This window comes from Thalassophryne amazonica, chromosome 13 (genome assembly GCF_902500255.1).
Source record: "Thalassophryne amazonica chromosome 13, fThaAma1.1, whole genome shotgun sequence".
Lineage (NCBI taxonomy): Eukaryota > Metazoa > Chordata > Actinopteri > Batrachoidiformes > Batrachoididae > Thalassophryne > Thalassophryne amazonica.
In genome coordinates this window covers 18,849,956-18,874,105 of record NC_047115.1, presented here as the reverse complement: position 1 = coordinate 18,874,105, position 24,150 = coordinate 18,849,956, and the positions used below count along the sequence as shown (strand labels likewise).

Below are 24,150 nucleotides of genomic sequence, written 5' to 3'. Positions count from 1 at the left end.
GCCAAATCACAACAAACAGTTGCCCCAAGGCGCTTTATACTGTAAGGCAAGGCCATACAATAATTACGTAAAAACCCCAACGGTCAAAACGACCCCCTGTGAGCAAGCACTTGGCGACAGTGGGAAGGAAAAACTCCCTTTTAACAGGAAGAAACCTCCAGCAGAACCAGGCTCAGGGAGGGGCAGTCTTCTGCTGGGACTGGTTGGGGCTGAGGGAGAGAACCAGGAAAAAGACATGCTGTGGAGGGGAGCAGAGATCAATCACTAATGATTAAATGGTGGTGCATACAGAGCAAAAAGAGAAAGAAACACTCAGTGCATCATGGGAACCCCCCAGCAGTCTAAGTCTATAGCAGCATAACTAAGGGATGGTTCAGGGTCACCTGATCCAGCCCTAACTATAAGCTTTAGCAAAAAGGAAAGTTTTAAGCCTAATGTTAAAAGTAGAGAGGGTGTCTGTCTCCCTGATCCGAATTGGGAGCTGGTTCCACAGGAGAGGAGCCTGAAAGCTGAAGGCTCTGCCTACCATTCTACTCTTACAAACCCTAGGAACTACAAGTAAGCCTGCAGTCTGAGAGTGAAGCGCTCTATTGGGGTGATATGGTACTATGAGGTCCCTAAGATAAGATGGGACCTGATTATTCAAAACCTTATAAGTAAGAAGAAGAATTTTAAATTCTATTCTAGAATTAACAGGAAGCCAATGAAGAGAGGCCAATATGGGTGAGATATGCTCTCTCCTTCTAGTCCCTGTTAGTACTCTAGCTGCAGCATTTTGAATTAACTGAAGGCTTTTCAGGGAACTTTTAGGACAACCTGATAATAATGAATTACAATAGTCCAGCCTAGAGGAAATAAATGCATGAATTAGTTTTTCAGCATCACTCTGAGACAAGACCTTTCTAATTTTAGAGATATTGCGTAAATGCAAAAAAGCAGTCCTACATATTTGTTTAATATGGGCTTTGAATGACATATCCTGATCAAAAATGACTCCAAGATTTCTCACAGTATTACTAGAGATCAGGGTAATGCCATCCAGAGTAAGGATCTGGTTAGACACCATGTTTCTAAGATTTGTGGGGCCAAGTACAATAACTTCAGTTTTATCTGAGTTTAAAAGCAGGAAATTAGAGGTCATCCATGTCTTTATGTCTGTAAGACAATCCTGCAGTTTAGCTAATTGGTGTGTGTCCTCTGGCTTCATGGATAGATAAAGCTGGGTATCATCTGCGTAACAATGAAAATTTAAGCAATACCGTCTAATAATACTGCCTAAGGGAAGCATGTATAAAGTGAATAAAATTGGTCCTAGCACAGAACCTTGTGGAACTCCATAATTAACTTTAGTCTGTGAAGAAGATTCCCCATTTACATGAACAAATTGTAATCTATTAGACAAATATGATTCAAACCACCGCAGCGCAGTGCCTTTAATACCTATGGCATGCTCTAATCTCTGTAATAAAATTTTATGGTCAACAGTATCAAAAGCAGCACTGAGGTCTAACAGAACAAGCACAGAGATGAGTCCACTGTTTGAGGCCATAAGAAGATCATTTGTAACCTTCACTAATGCTGTTTCTGTACTATGATGAATTCTAAAACCTGACTGAAACTCTTCAAATAGACAATTCCTCTGCAGATGATCAGTTAGCTGTTTTACAACTACCCTTTCAAGAATTTTTGAGAGAAAAGGAAGGTTGGAGATTGGCCTATAATTAGCTAAGATAGCTGGGTCAAGTGATGGCTTTTTAAGTAATGGTTTAATTACTGCCACCTTAAAATCCTGTGGTACATAGCCAACTAATAAAGATATATTGATCATATTTAAGATCGAAGCATTAAATAATGGTAGGGCTTCCTTGAGCAGCCTGGTAGGAATGGGGTCTAATAGACATGTTGATGGTTTGGATGAAGTAACTAATGAAAATAACTCAGACAGAACAATCTGAGAGAAAGAGTCTAACCAAATACCGGCATCACTGAAAGCAGCCAAAGATAACGATACGTCTTTGGGATGGTTATGAGTAATTTTTTCTCTAATAGTTAAAATTTTATTAGCAAAAAAAAGTCATGAAGTCATTACTAGTTAAAGTTAAAGGAATACTCGGCTCAATAGAGCTCTGACTCTTTGTCAGCCTGGCTACAGTGCTGAAAAGAAACCTGGGGTTGTTCTTATTTTCTTCAATTAGTGATGAGTAGTAAGATGTCCTAGCTTTACGGAGGGCTTTTTTATAGAGCAACAGACTCTTTTTCCAGGCTAAGTGAAGATCTTCTAAATTAGTGAGACGCCATTTCCTCTCCAACTTACGGGTTATCTGCTTTAAGCTGCGAGTTTGTGAGTTATACCACGGAGTCAGGCACTTCTGATTTAAAGCTCTCTTTTTCAGAGGGGATTAAGGACCTTGCCCAAGGGCCCTTATCGATTTTCTGGTCGGGCTGAGTTTTGAACTGAGGATCCTCTGGTCTGACGCCCAACACTTAATCACTGGACCATCACTTCCCAAAGATAATAAGTTAGCTCGGGCTAACTTTGGTTGAGAGTTTATTTTTGTGGACAGGCAAGCGGTTTTAATAATAAAGTCTGGAATTAAAAACTATGACTGGCGTATTACCTCAAGAAGTGTGAGACTATAAGTGTAGCGAATATCACAAAGTGCACAGCAGGCCATATTATCTACTACTATAAGCAACAGATTGGTCATTTACCAAGGTTCTTGACATGGAGCAATATCTCCACCTGGTGAACAATTAGTGCAAGAGCCCTAGTGTCAAATATTTGCAAGAAAATGCTAACAAATTAACAACCACGGACATGTCCACAGCAGCTAGCGACCTCAGCTAGTGGCTGGACCCAGCACACTAGGTGTTACTCAACACAACTACGGCGCTAATTATTCACAACTTAAAAATAAATGAATGAGTTAACTATAAATATTCTCCTTCATAAAGCTGTCATGAATGGGGAAAACTAGTTATAAAGACCAAACCTGTTTTTTTTGTACCAGGCTGTAAACATGTTTATTTCTGCTCTAAAATGGGACAACTCGCTCACTTCTGGAGCCTGCCTCAAGTGGTCATTCAAGAAACTACAGATTTTGGGACTTGTTTCTTGGTTTTCATTTTTCAGCACCAAAGGTTGCAGCTTGGGAATTCCCTGTAAGTGTTTTTGCTTGTTGCAGATGGGAGCAGGACTTTGAGGTGAGAGGAGATACTCCTCAGTAATGAAAACCAGCACTGTTTTGGCCTGTTAAGAATGAAGCTGCTTTGGGATTTTCTGGAACCGGCAGTGAAGATCATTGTGAACTCTGAACACACCCTGACTATAAAACTCTTCTGCGTGTTCTGTGACAGTACTGTGTGTCTTCTCTCACCATCTTGCCCCGTTGCTGCGCTGAGCGGGTCTCTCGTAGGGTGAAGACGTTACCACAGACTGAGATCTCCCTCCACACGCCTGGTTTCGAGTCTTGACTGAAGCCGTTGCGAGGATGCATCACCAGGACACCATTGGTGGTCAACCCGTCCATCTGACCATCAGACGTGGTCCACTTAGCAGCCTTCTCCTGAGGTAAAAAAGACGCATTGAACAGAACAAATTCTGATTTTAGAAATGTGATCAAGATGTCTGTTAAAATGATTCAACTTCTGGGAAGATCCAGAACTAAAAGACACGCATGTGAAGCTTTCATCAGAGTAAATCACGCTCATCCGAATATGACTGGAGGCAGTAAACAGGTTACAGAGTTGACACCAAATGTTGTTGTTTTTTTTTTGTTTTAATTTTGAGACCATAATTAGTGCATCTTATTTTCATTCTTATCTCTAAATTTATTCCTTACTTTTTCAACTTCTACATTTCCTCGTCATTCCCTGGTGCCATCTCGTTTAATTGTTTCTTTGTGTTCTTCCTTTACATTTGCTGGCTGAGCACAACTCACCCCTAAGAAGATGTTCTTGGAGGAATCAAATCCCGCAGCGTAGATGCGAGCGGTGTAAGGTGATGTGCGCTGGCAAATGATGCGGCAGGCGAAGCGGGAGATGGTGCTCTGGACCGATTGGGTGTCTGCGTTAGTTTGGCTGCCCACGAGCGTGTCCGTCACCACAAAGTCGATCGGACTCTCTGTTGATCGGCCGATCTGGTGACGAGTATCGATGGACAAGTGAGACAAAGGACACGGGAATCAAATGTGTTCTACCAAGTTCCAACCAAGACAACAAGATTATCAAATTAAGCATTCCCATTACAGTACTGTGGAAAAAACATTGCTATATCTAAAATTCATAACAGAGGTATAAAGCACATTGAGAAAGTATTCACAGCGCTTCACTTTTTCCACATTTTATGTTACAGCCTTATTCCAAAATGGATGAAATTATTTTTTTCCTCAAAATTCTACACACACTACCCCACAAGATAGGTGTGCCAAGCATGTGGCATCATACTTAAGAAGACTTGAGGCTGTAACTGGTGCCAAAGGTGCATCAACAAAGTATTGAGCAAAGTGTGTGAATACCTATGTACATGTGATGTCTTTTTGTTTTATTTTTAATAAATTAGCAAAAATTTCAAAAAACTTTTTTTTTCATGTTGTCATTATGGGGTGTTGTGGGCAGAATTTTGAAGGGGAAAAATGAATTTACTCCATTTTGGAATAAGGCTGTAACATAACAAAAATGTGGAAAAAGTGAAGCACTGTGAATACTTTCCAGATGCACCGTATGTACCCACTCAATAAAAGAATATATATATATATATATATATATATATATATATATATATCAAACTAAATTCTTTTAGGTACTCGTGTAAAAATTGTCATATTTATCAGTTTTGCAATCACTTTACTACAGCATCATTATCAGTATCTATATACTACTAAAACTCAGAAATGGTCTGTTTACCTGTAATTGAATACATGATAAAAGGTTAAGTGTGCCATATTTTTGAGAATCTGGGAACCCAAAGCAGAAGTTTTGTTGAAAATAAGTGACAACGGACCTAACTCACAATATGGTGTGCCACTGATCAGTTGACAGATATAGGGCACAATACACAGAGCATCATGGGAAATTGTCAGTTTTAGAAATACGAGGGCTGTCAATAAAGTAACGGTCCTTTTTATTTTTTTCAAAAACTATATGGATTTCATTCATATGTTTTTACGTCAGACATGCTTGAACCCTCGTGCGCGACGCTCCGCCACAGGAAAAACACCTCTGTTGAAAGCCTTAAGGACAAGTTGGAACATGTCCTGCCTGTTAAACAATTTCTCATATACTCACTCCACTGAAAGCCATCAAAAGCCGCCTGGATTTTACAAATGGTTATCAACACAGAGGTGTTTTTCCTGTGCTGTCGCACCGCGTCGGCTGCGTCCCGACGCGCGGATCCGTCCGCACGTCTTTCATTAAAAAAATCTCCTTTAACAGTGGAATATCCGGATAAAATGCTGAAACCGACTTCTTCTGAAACTTCTCTGTTCTCTCACGACGTCCTGGATCAATAGAGCCTGAAATGTGGAGGTTTTCAGCTTGAACAGGCTGATGACGCCGCCTGAGACGTCTCGCACCGTGAAAAGTCCTTAAAGCGACAGAATCACCTCAAAATCTCTCATCAGCCGTTAAAATTTTCACTGAAAACCAGCTTAATTTTTCGAACCGTGTCCACTTCGATGTGTCTCACAGGTTTAGAAAAAATTTTGATCAAACAACGCGCCAGTCTCTCAGCAACTTGTCAGACAAAGGAATTCCGACGAGGGGCTGGATGACTCCTCCCACAAGGAGTGCTCACAGGCGAATGACGTCACCGACAGGCGTGGAAAAACTCACGCATGCGCACGAGGGTTCAAGCATGTCTGACGTAAAAACATATGAATGAAATCCATATAGTTTTTGAAAAAAATAAAAAGGACCGTTACTTTATTGACAGCCCTCGTATGCATGCAGATGACGGCACAATGTCACTATGTGTAGCAAATGTTATTAACAATTCACAGCTGAGATTTTAGGAAATTATTCTGACCATTTTCATGCTTTTTTTTTCGTGTGTGGGCTGTGATAAAAAAAGTTGTTAGTTAATTCTTAGATTCAGCCAGTCTTCCTTTTCCTCATCATCAACAATCAAATATCTTTTCTTGAATTCTGAATAACATGGAAGGATTGAACTAGCTAATTACCTTCAAGTAAACATTCATTTCAGTGGAAATTTGACGTGGGCGACCTAAAGGGTTTTACAAGTGGTCAAATTATTGTTTTGTCCTTTTAAGTTTCTTTAATGAACTTGGAGGTGAATATAATCACTTTTTTTCCACCACCAGAATAGGAATTTTGATAACCTTCTTTTGAACTTCTAGTGAAGAGTGAAAATATGAATCAATAATTTTTATAAAAATTCTAGGACACGACATCTTTCCCATAGTATTGTTTAGATTGACATATTTAGTGCCACACTGGTAGTCGTCAAATATTCGGGCGTGCAGTGGTGGAAATAAAGGCGGTCACCTGAAACATGTCTGTATTGCTCTCATGAGTGTACTCCACCACCACCGTCTGCACTCGAGAAAGAGTGAAAGAGATGCTGTGCTGGTCTTTGTTGCTTATGGCCTGTGGGACAGAGAAGGGACCAAGGAAGGAAGGAAGGAAACAATGAAGGAAGGAACAGACAGACACACAGAGAGATGAAAACACTAACATTTTTGATTGTCTCTAATCAAACTTTTCATTTTAAATCCAAAGGTGATTTGTGGCTCAGATGCAGCGCTCATGTGTCATCAGTTCAACTTTCACACAAAGTTAGAACTGAATAAATGTAAACTCATATACTTTTTTTATTTTGCACCACCACCAGAATAAAACAACAAATAAACAACAACAAAACATATGTTCCAATCAAGATGAAAAGACACAAATTATGCTGAAGTTAAATTATTATATGAAATTAAAACAAAATCATTTTTATTTATTTTTTTTTAACCGTGAATATTATGTCGGGAACAATTATCTTTTTCATGAAGCTGTGCACACTTAAACCAGTGTGGGGCTCGATGGAGGTCTGTCTGTATTCATGTGGTTGAAGGGCCTCTGCTCCTCTACTTAATGCAGCTCAGACAATGACTGAGCATAAATAAAAACAAAACTACAGCAGTTGTCTGTGAAGGACTTTTAAGATGTTTCCTAGCTGCTTGCAAAAGTATAAAAGCCCTCAGAATTTTAAAACGTGCACCAAAATGCTCTCGTGTCTGTTTTAAGATAAAAAAGAAAGAAAGAAAGAAAAAAAAAGAATAAATTAAGTAATTAATTAATTTATTCATAAAAACATGAGACTTTAGAGAGAATATTTTAATGATCAATTTAATTACTGTGAAACTGTGATTTATTATGCGAGTTGGCACTTTGACATTTCCCATCAGAGCTGATTGTTGTTTTAAAACATCGGCTCACAGAGGACAAGAGAAAAACAGTAAAGAAAAGGAAGGGTGGAGTTTTGTGGTGAAGAATCCGGTGATGGACTCACTGGCTGGAGCTGATACAAAACTCAACATGCTTTTGTTGAGTCAGGACAACGGAGGACAGTCACTCATCCAGCCGGCTGCAACAGTGCACACGGACGAGGCTGCTGATGTGTTCCGTTGAACCAAAAACACACAAAAAAGCTTTCCACGTGTTTGTAACCCCTGTGAAACCTTCAGAAATGAATGGTTTATTTCACTGAATAAGTGCTCCCCTCAGGTGCTCTCTCATTCTGTCTCTCGTACCTGGACATTCATATGTTCTGGATGTGTGGACTTGAAGGGAGGCCTGAATGGAGAAATTCAAGTTACCCATATTTATTGTTTGGCTTTTTGTTTTTTCTGTTTAATGATATAGAAAACTGTAGTTATATTTAAACAAAATCAAATATTAAAATGTATATAAAAACTCATTATATGCAGCATGTTTGAAGTGACTGAGCAATTTTTTACATGCTTAATTGACCATTTATCTAAAGGTTCAAAAACAGAAATACAATCAAATTTTTGATTTTTATAATGAAAAAAGCAACAGACCTTTCCATGTGGACATTAAATATAAACTATTAATTCATTAAATTAAAGTAATATTTACTATATACGAGGTCTGTCCAAAAAGTATCGGACCTTTTTATTTTTTGCAAAAACCATATGGATTTGAATCACGTGTGATTGCATCAGCCAAGCTTGAACCTTCGTGCGCATGCGTGAGTTTTTTCACGCCTGTCAGTTCCGTCATTCGCCTGTGAGCAGGCTTTGTGTGAGCAGTGGTCCACCCCTCTCGTCGGATTTTTATTGCGAATAAATGTCTGAACGATTTGGAGCTTTGCTGCATCAAATTTTTCCAGAAACTGTGAGAGACCTCCAGCTGGACACCATTCAGAAAATTTAGATGGCTTTCAGTGATGATTTTATGGGGATTACACAGATTAAGGAGTGCTCCAGCCGGTTTAAAGACCGCCCACAGTGTCTGAGAGTGCGGCTCGCTCCGAGCGCCGATCGACAAGCTCAAACCCCGCTCAAACAACCAGATCATTTCCAACGTGAAGGCTTTGTTGATCTGGGACGTCGTCTAACTTTCACAAAAAAGGCAGAAGGCGTGGACATCAGCACTTTTTCGGCACATTCTACTGTTACATGAGTTTTTTTCATGGAAAGAGAAGCAGAGGATTGTGCCACCGTGCCGTTCATGGCGCGGGACAAAACCACCTCCGTGTTGGTCTCACAGGACGGCTTTCAGGTGGCTTTCAGACAGCTTCCGGTTGCTTTTCAGTCGTGTGAGTATCCGAGAAATTGTGCATGAGCTGGACATGCCCCAACATGTCCTGTGAGGCTTCATCACGGCAGTGCTTTGCGCCATGCGGCTCCGCCGCGACGTGCGGAGGAACTCCGCGGCTTTCGGTAAAAATTTTACGGGCTTCACAGAGAATAAGGACTGTTACTACAGCTTTAAGGACGGCTTTAAGGATGGCTTTAAGGACGCTTGGCGCACCGCGCTCCGTGCCGCCATCGAGAGCCACAAACCACCGGATCATTTCTAAATGGATGGCTCTGTGGAGCCGGGACCGTCGTGTGCACTTTCTCTGGTTATCACAAGAGCTGGACAGCAACAATTTTCCGGCAGATTTCACTTTTAACAAGAGATTTTGTCATGGAAAGCCGAGCGGAGGCTTTGCGCGTCACGATGGATTCGCTACTGGAGCGAGACAAAACCACCTCCATTTTAGTCTCACAGGACAGCTTTGAGATGGCGTTCAGACAGCTGTCGGTGGTTTTTCCATCGAGTGATTATCCGAGAAATTGTGGATAAGCCTGGACATGCCAGAACATGTCCCGTGAGGCTTCATCACGGCGTTGCTTTGCGCCATGCGGCACCAGCGCGACACGTGGAATTCCTCCGCACGTCTGTCTCAATGTGCCAAAAAAGTGCTGATGTCCACGTCTTCCGCAATTCCTGTGCTAGTCAGACGACATACCGGATCAAGACAGTGTCCAGTTTAGAAATGAACGGCACATTCCACTGTTACAGGAGTTTTTGTCATGGAAAGAGGAGCGGGGTTCCTCCACGCGTCGTGGCGGAGCCGCATGACGCAAAGCAACGCCGTGATGAAGCCTCACAGGACATGTTGGGGCATGTCCAGCTCATGCACAATTTCTCGGATACTCACACGACTGAAAAGCAACCGGAAGACGTCTGAGCCACCTGAAAGCCGTCCTGTGAGACCAACACGGAGGTGGTTTTGTCCCGCGCCATGAGCGGCATGGTGGCGCAATCCTCTGCTTCTCTTTCCATGAAAAAACTCCTGTAACAGTAGAATGTGCCAAAAAAGTGCTGATGTCCACGCCTTCTGCCTTTTTTGTGAAAGTTAGACGACGTCCTGGATCAACAAAGCCTTCATGTTGGAAATGATCTGGTTGTTTGAGTGGGGTTTGAGTCTGTCGATCGGCGCTCAGAGCGCGCCGCGCTCTCAGACGCTGTGGGCGGTCTTTAAACCGGCTGGAGCACTCGTTAATCTGTGTAATTCCCATAAAATCGTCGCTGAAAGCCATCTGAATTTTCCGAATGGTGTCCACCTGGAGGTCTCTCACAGTTTCTGGAAAAATTTGATGCAGCAAAGCTCCAAATCGTTCAGACATTTATTCACAATAAAAATCTGACGAGAGGGGTGGACCACTACTCACAGGCAAATGACGCAACCGACATGCGTGAAAAAACTCACGCATGCACACGAAGGTTCAAGCTTGGCTGATGCAATCACACGTGATTCAAATCCGTATGGTTTTTGCAAAAAATAAAAAGGTAAGGTGCTTTTTGGACAGACTTTGTAGTATGGTATTTACTACATTATGATATAGTATCATCTTATTTTACTGTTTCTGTCAAATCAGGCAAGGTTTGCTGAGCATATGTACGCTGTAAAGAGTTGGTGGTATTTGTGCATTTGTGCGTGTGTGTGTTGCATGTCACAGTACAAAATAGATTTTGGTTTTGAGTTGTGGCAGAGAATCCCACTGCAATGGACATGCTTTATTTGCTGTATTCTTTGAAGATTAAAGAAGACAGAACTAATGAACTCATGAGATGAGAATTAATGATTTTTTATTTTAATTTATGGAAAAGATTTTAGAACATTCAAGAAAACAAATTTCACAAAACTCCCATGAAACAGAAACACTAGAGAAGCTGTTGCTGTGTGTGGATTTGATGGTTGCAGCTTTGTGGTCCCTCAGATGAGTAAATAATACACTGTGTGACATCAGGGTGTGTGTAAACATGTAATTACACGTGCTGAGACGGACACAAACATCTTCCTGCAGTCACTTTTGGGGACACGTTTCTTTTGGGGGGGGGGGGGGGGGGGTGAGTCTGAACTTTTTTTTTGTTGGATCACGACAGATGTGGACGTGGCTGTGTTTGTGGCCCATTATCCAAAGGGTTGGGAGATCGATCACTGGCTAGATTGGTCTGTGCTGTAAAATCTTCTTGTGCAAGACACTGAACCCCAAATTGCCTCCAGTGTACTAGCCATTGATTAAATGGATGCTTGTGGTACTGCCATGTGAATGGGTAAATGTCAAACACTAATTTTGCGTGGGTAAGGTGGTAGTTTTGATAAATTGTTGGGTTCAAAACTGTAGCAAATTACAGCAGAACAATTAATCAACGTTTCACTGAAACTGGAAATGTTATGTTTTTAATTACACCTTAACAACAAGCTGCAAGAGGCTACATCTGTGAAGCTTTTTGCACTTTGTAAAGATAGCTTCGATGAAAACAAGACTCACCCTGTATCATTCCTGATGTTTATAAAGACGGTCTGTGCACTGTGTTGGACTGAGCGTTCTTTGTCTGTTATAAGGTTGGAATGTATAAGTGAACTTTTGCTTTGTATCAAGGCACAGATTGTGACATCTTAATGATGTATTATCAGTAGATCAGTTTTAATTGCAAACAATGTTTTATGTCTGAACCCACTATGAAAACTCAATACCTCCATCCCTACCCCATTTGTCCACACACAGCATGATTATCATTGGTTATTACCTTTATTTTGTATGCAATTCAGTTTCATGTTCCTATTATGCACTATTGTGCTTCGGCACACACTCGCATATGTTTCAGAAGGACATATGGAGATAACACTGTAATACCAATTGATATATCTTTGATGTTGTGCTATGACAATTTTTTTCATGAAAGCAGTCTTTGTAAAGAAAAACAAAACAAAAAACCACAACAACAAAAACAACAAAAACAAACAACAAAAACCTGTTCTGTAACTTGGAGATTCAGATTTAGAATTTCAGATGAGGAGCAAAGCATTATCTGTAAAAGGTGCCATATGTAAACTGTATCAAAAGGCAGAAGCACTTCCAATCTACTAATTCACCTGCAGCAGAACCACAAACTGTTTTATGAAAAAAGGCAGACACCTTGGGCTCCTGCAGTGTCCAAGTCTTTGCAGCCGGTAAAGTCTGCCCAACGACAAAGTTCATTGGAACAGAAGCTGTGGCCTTCAACATCATGCAATAGTGGAGAAAGAAATCTTTAAAAAGCTGCTAAAAATAATCGACCCACTCTTGCTGTTTACATTTTTCCTATCTGCACAGCTGTGCTTTATTGATAAAGAAAGAAAAATCTGGAAGGGTTCTTGTTTGATTAGTCTTTAAATACAACTGTTTGTGACATCATACATGTGATATTAAGTTAAAAATGAATATATTTAGCCCATTTTGTAGAAAACACTGATATATATTGAGTATCGCCCTTCAGCCTAAACATATGGGGATATGATTTTTGGCTATATTACCCAGCTGTGTGCAGAGGGTACGTGGCACCATGAACCCATAAATAAGGCGTGTCTAAATATTGCTGTTTAAATACCACAAACATACCACACTCAATTATAGACCCAGTTTGTGTTGGTCCCAAAGCACAAAATCTTTCAGATTTACGTGCGACCATTCATCATTTTTAGACCAACAAGCCCATGGACGAATACATGATATCTAGAGGACACAGACATTGGATGTGAAATTAACAACATCAGGTCGAAACTAGTAGTGACACTTGTCTTTTTTGCACAAGGTGGAAGATAAGCTTTTCATAATACATATCTTGTTTAAATAACTTTTAATGTGCCTAAAAAGCTTTAAAAAAACTGCAAAATATTTATTATTTGTAAATAAATATAAATAAGTACAATGTATGACAATTTGTCATCTTTTAAAATGCATAATTTCTTTCAGGTGGCTTCATTTTATTACTGTGGGTTAATCTTCAACTGTCTTTGTGATGACATACTAGACCACACATCTACAACTTTTTTTGAATTTATTGTTAAAAATAAGGTTTAACTGCTTAAGTTTATTTTATTTATTTGATTTCTTTTCAAAACGTTTGAAGATTTCAGGTTTGATTTTACGCTTGAGACACTGATACAGAAAACAAAGCATCAAATACTGCATATTTATCAAAACTCCTCTCTGCCTAAATCTTTTGTTGTTTTTAACAAGATTTTGCAGAAATGGCAAAAACATGTCCTTTGCGTGCATTTGTGTGCGTCACCTTGGCTGCCTGTGGAGAGCAGGCGACGTGAACTGTGCTGGGTTTCACCCCGTTCGCCTTCGGTCTCTTATAAAGTGCGAAACGGCTTTTACGTCTGCCTCTGTCTCCGTTGGGCAGAGAGCCATTGTACCTGCACACACCAGAAGTAAAAATATGAACACACACACACACACACACACACACACACACACACACACACACACACACACACACACACACACACACACACACACACACACACACACACACACACACACACACACACACACAATAATACAAACACGCATGCAAAAACAACTGAGTGTTATTGGCGTTATTGTCTCAGCAGCTGGACAATCTGTTAGGAAAACAGTCCTTGTGAAAAACACTGGAGTTATTTCTCTGCCTTCCCTCTGTGACTCCAAGAGCCAGTGAACGAACACACACACACACGCTCGCAAATATAGCAGCCTATATTTTTCGTACATGCTCTGACAAAAGCTGATCGTGCTCCTGCAAACAACAAATCCCTCCAAACATAATCTGAGAATGGCTGAGAAAATAAACACAGAGAAGCCCATTTAGCCTGATACATGTCTGAGGAAACGAGAATAAACAGAGGCGTTTCCTCGGACAGAATGGAGCCTCTGTGAGTCCCAACAACGCTGTGATTGTGCCGGTTCATCGCTCTGCATGTATTACTCAACATCCTCCAGTTAGAAAAGTTTTTTAAAAAATACTTAGAATTTGATTCATCATTGTGAATGAGAAGGAAAAAACAGAATGTGAGAACATGCTTGACTGTAGCTGACCTACTGAGATTTGATACTAGAAGAAAAAGGGGCAAAAAAAAAAAAAAAAGATAAATAAAACTGAGATATATAAAGTACTTTGGAAGCGGGATAGCACAAAAATCCCCGTTATCACTGTTGTTCAAGATGTTTTCAATAAAATTAACCTTTATTTTGCAATACTTTATAGTGTCTCTGTTTCAACACTTTTCCTTCCCTGTCCATTCTGGGATTCTTCTGCTTTTTTTACTCCACATCAGGCCATTTTATTTGTATTGAGGCTTTTCAGGTTTCAAATCCCGCAAAATCTCAGAGAGGTCGCCGCGCTGCGAGATCTCAGTAACACTGAGAACTGCATTGAGACGCTCTGATCACGTTTCACTTTAACCGCTGCACACGGACAACACAATTAACACCGCAACATAAAACTCTTTTTATATTGTGTCTAAAACTCTTGTGAATATATTCTCTGGGTTTTTAGACGTTGTTATTGCGTTTGTTTTATATAAACATGCGAGAATCACAGGCTCTCTCTGTTACTGCTGTGAGCTACAATCGCTTCCTGATCATGTCGTTCTGAGGGAAAGTTAAGTTTGCTCTTTAACATCTTGATTATTGTTCTTTACAACACTGTTTGTCCTCTGTTCCAGACTAATATATACAATATGTCTGAAATTCGGTTTGCGCTTATTAAATTCCATGCAGATTAAACGTAGCAGACACGGATTTTTTGTTATAATTGTTTTAGCAAGTTTTCAGTGTATCATGCAGCAGTCTCTTATTAACGTGATGAAAAGCATAAAAAATGACATTTTGTAGTATAATATTCATTTACAATTGTCATCGTGTGGATTCTCTATGTTGTTTTGACTGCAGCGACTCTCTGGCACGCAAGGGATTATGGGATACGTGAAAACCCCGAATATACACAAACTTATATACACTTAAATACATTAGTTGCTGTTATATCATTTTTACTATGGCCAAAATTAGTCAGCGGGGAGACAAATGTTTTGTCACAGCTTTATTAAAAGCATTTTCCTCTCTGCAAGTCAGAAACTCAGACTTCCCAGTTTCCATCAAATGCAGCATAAACTTCTAACTTTGCACATGCACTTCCTTGTTCAAGTCATCTTTAAAATCTCACGCAGCAAACTCGCTACATGGAATCACACCAAATACCAGAAACGTGTGTAATAACTACATTTCAACATGGCTACAATAAATTTAATTAAATTGCATGAAATAAACTGTTTAGTGGACCTTTAAATTGTAGTCATTTGAATAATCAACTCGGCTTTGGAGACTGAATTAACATTTACAGAAATGTGTCAGTGATAAAGAACAAGCAAATCTTCAAATATCAGCCCTCACCCAGCATGCTCACTCTTAAATACGTTCCTTAAGAAAATTAGTTACCTTGTCTTAACCTTCAAGCAGTAACCCTGCCGTATTTGTTATGATTTAAGTCATACAAAGTATGTACTTTGTGGCCATTACAATTTTGTTCCAAAGTACACAAACAAAGGATTTGCAATCAGTTCTCCAACATGATCAAAATTCACCTTTTCTGGAATGTTTTTCTTTTTCCAATTTTGAATCATGTCAGTAAAAACTGACAAGACATCATGACACATTAGGAAAATGAGTTTGCCAGTATGCCATTTGAGAATCAAAGGACACTATTTTCTACATGTGCTTGTGTTAGCGTCAAGGAGCTGAAAGAACGCAGAAGTACATACAGTACATACGGTGGTGGGCACAGTTCCGCTAATCCGCTAACCGTTAATTAGCAAAGCTGATGTTTTCGTTCGTGGATTAGCTTTTCAGCTAACTTTGAAAACCATCAACGAACCAATTAGCCCTTGCTAACTTTAGTTTCGTTAACATGTTTTTTTTTTTTTTTGCTGGTAAAGTGAGTAAATTTAATGGTCAAAAACGTTTGCAAACCCCAAAATTATACATATGAGTTCCTGTTTATGAATGCAGAAAACCAGCTTAACACTTCGGGTTCACCCCCCCCCGTTCTCGGTCCAAAAATAAATAAATAAATAAATAACAGAAAATGGAAACAAAGACAGAAATTGACAACTAATAAACAGAGGCAGAAGGACTCTGGATTACAATTGGGTATATTTTATATTGTTGTTTTGCTGGATATCTGCTGGACAGGTCAAACACTCACACAGGTCTGCTGTATCAGTTGTTGATACAAACATTACAATGTTTGTATCAACAACATTGTAATGTTACATCATTTTTACTATGGCCAAAATTAGTCAGCGGGGAGACAAATGTTTTGTCACAGCTTTATTAAAAGTATTTTTCCTCTCTGCAAGTCAGAAACTCAGACTTCCCAGTTTCCATCAAATGCACCATGAACTTCTAACTTTGCACATGCACTTCCTTGTTCAAGTCATCTTTAAAATCTCACGCAGCAAACTCACTACATGGAATCACACCAAATACCAGAAACGTGTGTAATAACTACATTTCAACACAAAGTACATTTTGTCAGTTTTTTGAAAAAATCAAACGTGCATGTACCTTTAAGAGGAATTACTTTCCAAATTCACAATTAAATGTTCCATATTTTTAAAGTGATTCCCACAACTGCAATCATTCAATGACAAAAGAACACTAGTCATTCTATGATTACATTTGGAGAGATGAAGTATTTGAAAACACATGTTCAAAGGATACTCCCTTTTCAGGATCATGTGTGGGTGGCAAAAAGACACAATTAATCATATATGTAACTGATTCCGCACGTGTTTTGTGACTGATGAAAGCTTCCCAGAGACAAATAAGTGCCATGATTCATGGTGCTTATGCAGGGATTTCATAAGCAGGAATAATGTCTGAAATGTTTTCTTAAAAGTAAACAGGATTTTTCTTTTTGTTTTCTTAAGTGAAAATTTTGGACTCAGTCAAACTCAGCAGAACTAACTGTGCAATAAAAGGGGCGCACCGCTGAGACAGAACATGCCTTTGGCTGATCACAGAGTCTTGAAATGAAACCAGCCTTTGTATCATCATGTAATTAGTCCGATACCAGCAGAGCAGACGGGTTTGATGGACACTCAGCCTACAGTCAAATGTTTCTCTCTTGACTGGTGACACAACAGGCCTGCGGGGATCAAAGAGTGCCGCCAGGGTTTATAGGTAACCATGGTGAGTGAACACAGTCACAGCAAGGTTTGGGAGGAGTAACCATGGCAAGAGCGTAACCATGGTGAAGTTTAGTATGTAGTTGGAAAGACGGCAGGGACAAAGTGTGCTGGCAGTCAAAACCCAGGCGGATTCCCATGTGTGGCAGTGATGTGCACATATAAAAGTACATCCAAATAATATTACAAAAAAAAAAAAAAAGAACGCAAACAAGCTGAGGCCTAGAAATATGATACTCTGTGGGCACAGACGCATACTTTATCCTACACAACCCCGCAATTAAAAACAAAACAAAATCAGTAACACTACATAATCATGTGACAGCAGACTGTGTGGGTAATTACAGAGTACACCGCTGCTGTTAAGTCTCTTTGCAACTACAAAGTTGTGAGACTGATAAACTGACTGCCAAATGTTTTTTTTAAATAGTTCATTGATGAGTAAAAGTTAAAACTCAAAGTGCAAAACACGTGATAAATTTGGCTCTGCATCAAAGAAATATGAATAGCGTCAATCAGCACCTAAATGGGGAGAACATTTCATTCATCTCTGTGTTTTTGTCAACACTACCTTAAATGAAGAGCAATCAGATATTTAAGAATGTCCCGCTGCTCATCAGATCACAAATTCATTTTTAGCTTGTGCCCTATGTGTTATATAATGGCTGAGTGGATCTTTTTCATTTGACTGGTGGCTTGTATGTCACGTGACTATTAATAAGATTTTATCAGTATCGGATACCATTAATTATTCCGCTTCTGGATCCGATTCCTTATCGAGTCCCTTATCGATACCTCTTGTGAATTTTCTGTGTACTTTAAGCAGGCTTTACAGGTTTTCTATGTCAACAACATTTTATTGAGTCTTAAAGCAAATAAATATAAAATTGGTCACTGGACTCTGGACATAAATAAACTCTACATGGTGGATCCTTGATCTCTGGACATAAATAGAAATAAAATCTGTAGTTTTTGTCAAAAGCATTTCCTTTCAGACATTATTGGCATGAATGTCACGCCATACATCTGAGCTGAGCTCTTGCAGCCGGCTGTGCTACACGTCTCATTTTGGGAGGGGAAAAACATTTTAGTTGATTGTAGTTTGTTGTCTGTATTATAACGTTTGGAAAGAGGTGTCATTTTATCTAAAGCGGCAATTTGCTTTGAAGTTATTAATTGTGGCTGGACTGTAACGTGACTCAGCAGAGAGCAGCGCAGTGTTTGAAGCTGTGTGGACGGAACGGAGGACGATTCTCGTTTCTTGACTGCAACAAGACAAGAGTCCCAGTTAGTGACTTTAATCTGCACAAAAGTGACTCATGATTGACATATTTTAATGGCTTTGAGAGGGGTTAAGAAGCGAACTTGCCACGTCTGAAGGGCAGCGAATCGAAACACTGCTTCATTGGTTCAAGCTTCAAAGTGGTGTCACGCTGCAGAAGTGTTTGATTACAGAGCCGCTGCAGGGTCTGTAATCAACGCTGAGAAATGATCATTTTCCCGATAAACACCCTCAAACACAAAGGACCGATAAGGGAATCGTTAAGCAAAAAAGCTATTGATATCTGTGGATTGAATAATTTCTTAACAATACACGAAAAGAACCGGTTCTCGATACCCAATCCTACACATACATGGATTATTCGTACCATTTGCCATTGTGTTCCATTTAGTGTGCAATAGTTCTTGAACTCATAAACATTAGTGACTTTTATGTGCAAGATAAAACACTACAAAGCCAGAGAATATCAGAGAAATATGAAAAGACGGAGAAGCTTTTCACAGTTTAGACATAGACACCACACATTATCAGTATGTGACAACACTTATGGAGAACTTTTTTTCCCCCCTATTCACACCAGCTCAGTAAATTCTGTATCACTGTTCATAGTACAGAATTTACAATGCCCGCACATGTACACACACACACGATATACTGAGCATGATAGCGTGTTTATGGATTTCACTCAATGATATTAAAAAAATCTGATTCCCATTTCAATTCAATTTCAATTTATTTCATTTATATAGTGCCAAATCACAACAAAGTTGCCTCAAGGCGCTTCACACAAGTAAGGTCTAACCTTACCAACCCCTAGAACAAGCACATAGGCAACAGTGGTAAGGAAAAACTCACTCTGATGATACTGAGGGAGAAACCTTAAGCAGACCAAGTCTCACAGCTATACAATAAGACAGGAAGCACCAGGACTCTAAAGACTTGGACCTTTGTTCTCCTGCAATGATTTTAGCATACACACCTCAGTCCAGTGCCTTCATGACTTTTGTGGGAGAGTTTACAGTTCAGTAAACATGTTTTAAACTTATTTTTAAAAAGGCCAAGGTATAAGACTGGTGCTAAATGAATGTTTCTCTCAGTTTTGTTCTCCATGTCTGAAAACTCAGATTGGTTCAGCTCGGTTCATCCGTACAAACAGGACATTTATGGTACCCTAATGTTTTGATTAATGGTGCTTACAAGGCTGTTTGTGTGTTATCCAGCAAAAATGTGTTCTGACCTTGGAAAAAGGTGGCCTGACATAGAATAAAAATTATGAGCGGAAAAAGCAGAGCAAAATGGAAAAGCGGGGTTCTCCCTTGTAAAGGCACGGAACATCATTTTCTGCTCGCTGCATTTTTCCACTAGGGAGAGATTTCCACGGTGCTCTCCCTAACAATACTGCTGTAACACATCCCACAACAACAAACTGTGAGTCAGCTGTGAATCCAACTGTGTCTCAAGATGTACAGTACGTGCCCTAAATGTCTGTGAATGTAGGCTGTGTTTGCTTATGGTGTTTGGTGTTTGGTGTGTGTGTGTGTGTGTGTGTGTGTGTGTGTGTGTGTGTGTGTGTAAGGAGCATGTCAGACATCTGCAGCCCTCTGTGGAGTGGGCTGGGAAAGGGGGTGGAGTAACTCTCTGGGGAATAAACAGGAGACCGACAGATATAAGAAGTCCTTCATTGTGTAGTACATGTATTGAAGTGTACATGTTTGCGTGTGATTGTCTATGTGTGTGTGGATTTATGTGCTTTGAGCTGTGAAAGTTTCTTATCCCCTACACAAGTGTGGACAACAGTCAAAACAAACCTCTGATGAGGAGAAATCCAGATGAAGATCCTGAGCTGCCACTGAACAAATCTGACCTCATTTCACTATAAAGTCACAAAGCACTTCCTGTTTTCTCCAGTACATCATGGCCGCCGACATGTAGATAAATACGGTGGCCACATCATTGATACCAAGGTTCAAGTGTTTCATGCCAATCTCCTCTGGGCCTTTATTTGCTGATCTCATACTGCACTGGACAATTCTGAATAACACTGCACAACAGGACTGCTCGAGGTCCTGATTACCAACTACCAATCCATCCTTACTTCCCAAAAATAGCCTCTATCTGTTGCAAACAGATGACAAGTGGGCATCTACAGACCCAAACAATGAGTCAGAACTTTTGTCTTTAAGCACCCTGCCCCCTTCTGGAAGCTCCTGTTTACTACATGGCTTCCAGCAGAGAAGCAGCTGAGAGGAGCAGCGAAGCTCAACTCTCTACTCAATAACAGCATGACCGTGAGGCAGAGGTCATGGAAAACAAAGCAGTGCTGACTTATGGTTTTGAGTTATAAATAAAATTAATACTGACAGAATAACTCCATTAATGTCAATTCTGTCATTTGTACAAAGTTAAAATATAACATATATATTTTAATGTTAAATAATGCACTAATTCTTAAGTTTTGTAACAAACACAGGCAGATGCCAAAGGGATTATGGGTAACATGTGCCTCCGCTAACACTGATTGGTTGACTCATTCATTCTATGTAAAAACCAACACGTTAATGTGAGGTGTGTGTTGCTGTTTACATATAAATGTGCTTTTGTAAAATATGACATTTTTTTATTTGTAAAAAAAAAGGCATTTGCAAAAAAAAAAAAAAAAAAAAAGCAAACAGGAATCGATTGCAATGATTCCAATTGAAAATAATGGAGAAGCAACCTGGGCTTCTTCTGGCATTTTTACATAAAACAAACACAATAACAATGTCTATAAACCCAGAGAATATATTTGCGAGAGTTTTAGGCACAATATACAAAGAGTTTAATGCTGTTGTCCGTGTGGAGCCTGATCAGAGTGTCTCAAATGCATTTCTTCTGTCGTGAATGTACTGAGATTACCCATCATGCACTGGGCACAGCATGTTCACTCTGAAACCTTCAAAATTAGTGCATTACTTTAAAACTAAAACATATATCTGATATTTTCACTTTATAAAACTTCAGACATGACATTAATTTAAATAATTTGTCCAAAATTAGTTTGGTTAAAATTTTAACCATAAGTTAAAACTGTATACCTTTGGATGACTTGGGTGATATTGCCAGCATATCAGTATGGGGTCAAAATAAATTTTCTGTGACCTGCTCTCCTTTGCTTGCAGAGGATAGAGCGGTTTCTTCTGGAACCAGCTCTCTTCTGTTTGCAGAGGATAGAACTGCACATCTACTACAAAACATTTAACAGGTAGGTACACAACTGATTTTAGACTTCATAAATATTTGTAACTGTTAAGCTTTGTTTACCACATCTGCAAAAATATGTTATCGGTCTAACAATTATCGGACCAAAACGTATTGGAAGATAATTGGTCCAATGATGGTTTTCAAAGTTATCTGAAAAGCTAATCCGATAATGAAAACATTATCTTCAATAATTAGTGGCTAGCGGATTAGTGGAACTGTGCCCACCACTGCGTGAAGGCAAAGCACATTAGATCATTATCAGGAAAGCAAGCCACAAGGCCAAAGAATCATAACTGGCATTCTCTCACAAGGCATGTAGTACTCATCATTTGAAATTTCCTAAGCAAAGCCATTTGACACCCACTCAATGTCACCCAAGGATTACCCCAATGTCATAACCACAGAATAAACCTGGAAGCACCAGGACTCTAAAGACTTGTTCTTCTGCAAAGTTATCATCGTCATCATCAGACCTCATGAAGATCTTCCCAGCTGTCTCATGACCTCAAAGGCCAAGCTCCCAGAGACATGATTTAAGTCCTTATAGGCCCTGAGACCAGTGGTGGGCACAGTTCCGCTAATCCGCTAACCACTAATTAGCAGTTTACATTTTTGTCAGCAGATTAGCTTTTCTTCTAACTTTGAAAACCATCAGCGGACCAATTAGCTTCCACTAAATGTAGTTCCGCTAACTTTCCGTCCACTAACATTGTTTTGCTGGCATAGTGAGTAAAGGTTAATGGCCAAAAACATCCCAAAATCCTAAAATCAAACATTTTTTCCTATCAGGTGTTTTGCAACAGTCAGGCCACTGTGAGAAGCTCAGCCCTCCCCCAGCAGACTTGTGGCAGCAGCAGGCCGGGTGCATAAAGACAAAAGCTCTGGCTCGTTGTTTGTTTTTGGTTTGTGATCGCTTTGGAATGTACTCAGAAGCCCCTTCGGTGCTTAAACTCGAAACTGGCTTGACTAGCTGACAATGTACCGAGTCAATACTAAAAGTTAGCAGTTAGCTGTAACTTTCGCAACATTTTTTAGCAGATAATCAGTTTAGTGTTATAAAAGTTTACTTTTCAGTTAGCGGGTTTGCGGTTATTGAAGCTAACTTTTCGGTTAGCTGTGCTCACCACTGCGTGAGACTCATCAGGCTGATGCTTATCACCAGTTTCCTTGGTGTGCAGCGGATAAGACTCCACTGCTCCCCCTGGACGGGTTACCAATTCATTGCAGGTTATTATGTAAATTCAGTGCCTTGCCCAAGGTCACAAACAGCATGAGTGGGATTCAAACCCAGGTCTATATATTGGCAGGCCAGGTCCTTATCCATTGAGTTACCTGCTCTGCCAGAGACATGAATGCCACTTTAAATATAAGCAAATGTCTCATCAAGTTCAACACAGGAAGTCACTGAGGCCTTGGATCTTAGTCTTGATCCAGGACCACGCAAACCCAGACATTCCCACTCCTCACTCAGCCTCTCAAGCAGTGCAATGAGGGCACCTCCATTGCTTCCACAAAACCATCCACTAATACCCCTCTGGATGATATTCAGAATGCTCTCTGAGAAGTACCTCCTCCTGTGAATACTGATGATTACTCTAACACAATCTCTGGCAGCTATCAGGGTCTTGTTTAAGAAGAAATCTGGCAGAAACAAACAGTCTCCTTGAACTTAGCTCATTATACAAACTGTAATCAGTCTGTGCACTCACTCCTGTGGATGACATTCACAAGACACCTCCTCCTGCGAGCACTGATGACTACAACTCAACCTTTGCCAGCTTTCAGGGTTTTCTAGCAGAAGAACTCCCACATTCCATTTGGGTAATTTGTTGTGTCAATGTCTGCTCTTGCAAAACTGTAATCAATTTCAAATTCCTTGATAGAACTCTTTATCAAGATCAGTCTCCAAAAGTATATGAATCTCTTGCAGAACAACTCCAACCTATTCAGTAAGCATCATGAGCCTCTTAACAATCCAGCAACTACAACAATCCTTCTAACGAAGCAACGCACACATGAGTGGGAGGCAAGATCAAATTAAAATCTGTAAATTTCAAAACCATCAGTGGAGCTCTCGAGAAAAGAGAAAAGTCCTGTCCAGGCCCCAAGGCTTATCCCTGTATACGCAGATGAGAGTCTACAGCTTCCCCTGGATGGGACACCAGTCCATTGCAGGTTACTCCTCACCTAAGGGTGGCACTCATTCACAGCTGAGTGGACGAGGACAACGCATATGAAGTTAAACAAGGTCACAGGGATTGTGACTCCTAGGTCTTGTCCACACGGATACAAAATGATCTTTGTTTTTAAATAGTGTTCCATAAACACAGCAATATTTCAAGATTTATCTGCATCCACAAGATTTATCTACATGCCAGGCCTGTGGGTGGCACTGTAATTTGAGTGAGTGAGCGCATATGTGTTTTTAAGTCATTCCCTGGACTTTCTATGGATTGAAAACAAGAGAGAGAGAGAGAGAGAGAGAGAGAGAGAGAGAGAGAGAGAGAGAAAAGCTATGTGCTAAAACCAAGCTAAATATTAAATGAATAATTTTCCACACTTCAGTTTGGATCGATCTTGTGCGCGTGCATTTCTCTGTCATTCAAGC

General features: G+C 39.9%; 1 protein-coding gene across 2 annotated transcripts in view; it reads right to left on the bottom strand.

Moving 5' to 3' along the window:
- The window catches only part of peli1b (pellino E3 ubiquitin protein ligase 1b), a 108,745-nt gene that overhangs the window by 7,041 nt on the left and 77,554 nt on the right, over nucleotides 1-24,150 (bottom strand). For both annotated transcript variants that reach the window (XM_034185528.1, XM_034185529.1), the window contains exons 3-6: nucleotides 13,081-13,210; nucleotides 6,505-6,606; nucleotides 3,942-4,139; nucleotides 3,378-3,566 (exon numbers count right to left, since the gene is read on the bottom strand). In XM_034185528.1, coding sequence (XP_034041419.1) covers nucleotides 3,378-3,566; nucleotides 3,942-4,139; nucleotides 6,505-6,606; nucleotides 13,081-13,210 — 619 coding nt within the window. The remainder of the gene's footprint in view (nucleotides 1-3,377; nucleotides 3,567-3,941; nucleotides 4,140-6,504; nucleotides 6,607-13,080; nucleotides 13,211-24,150) is intronic.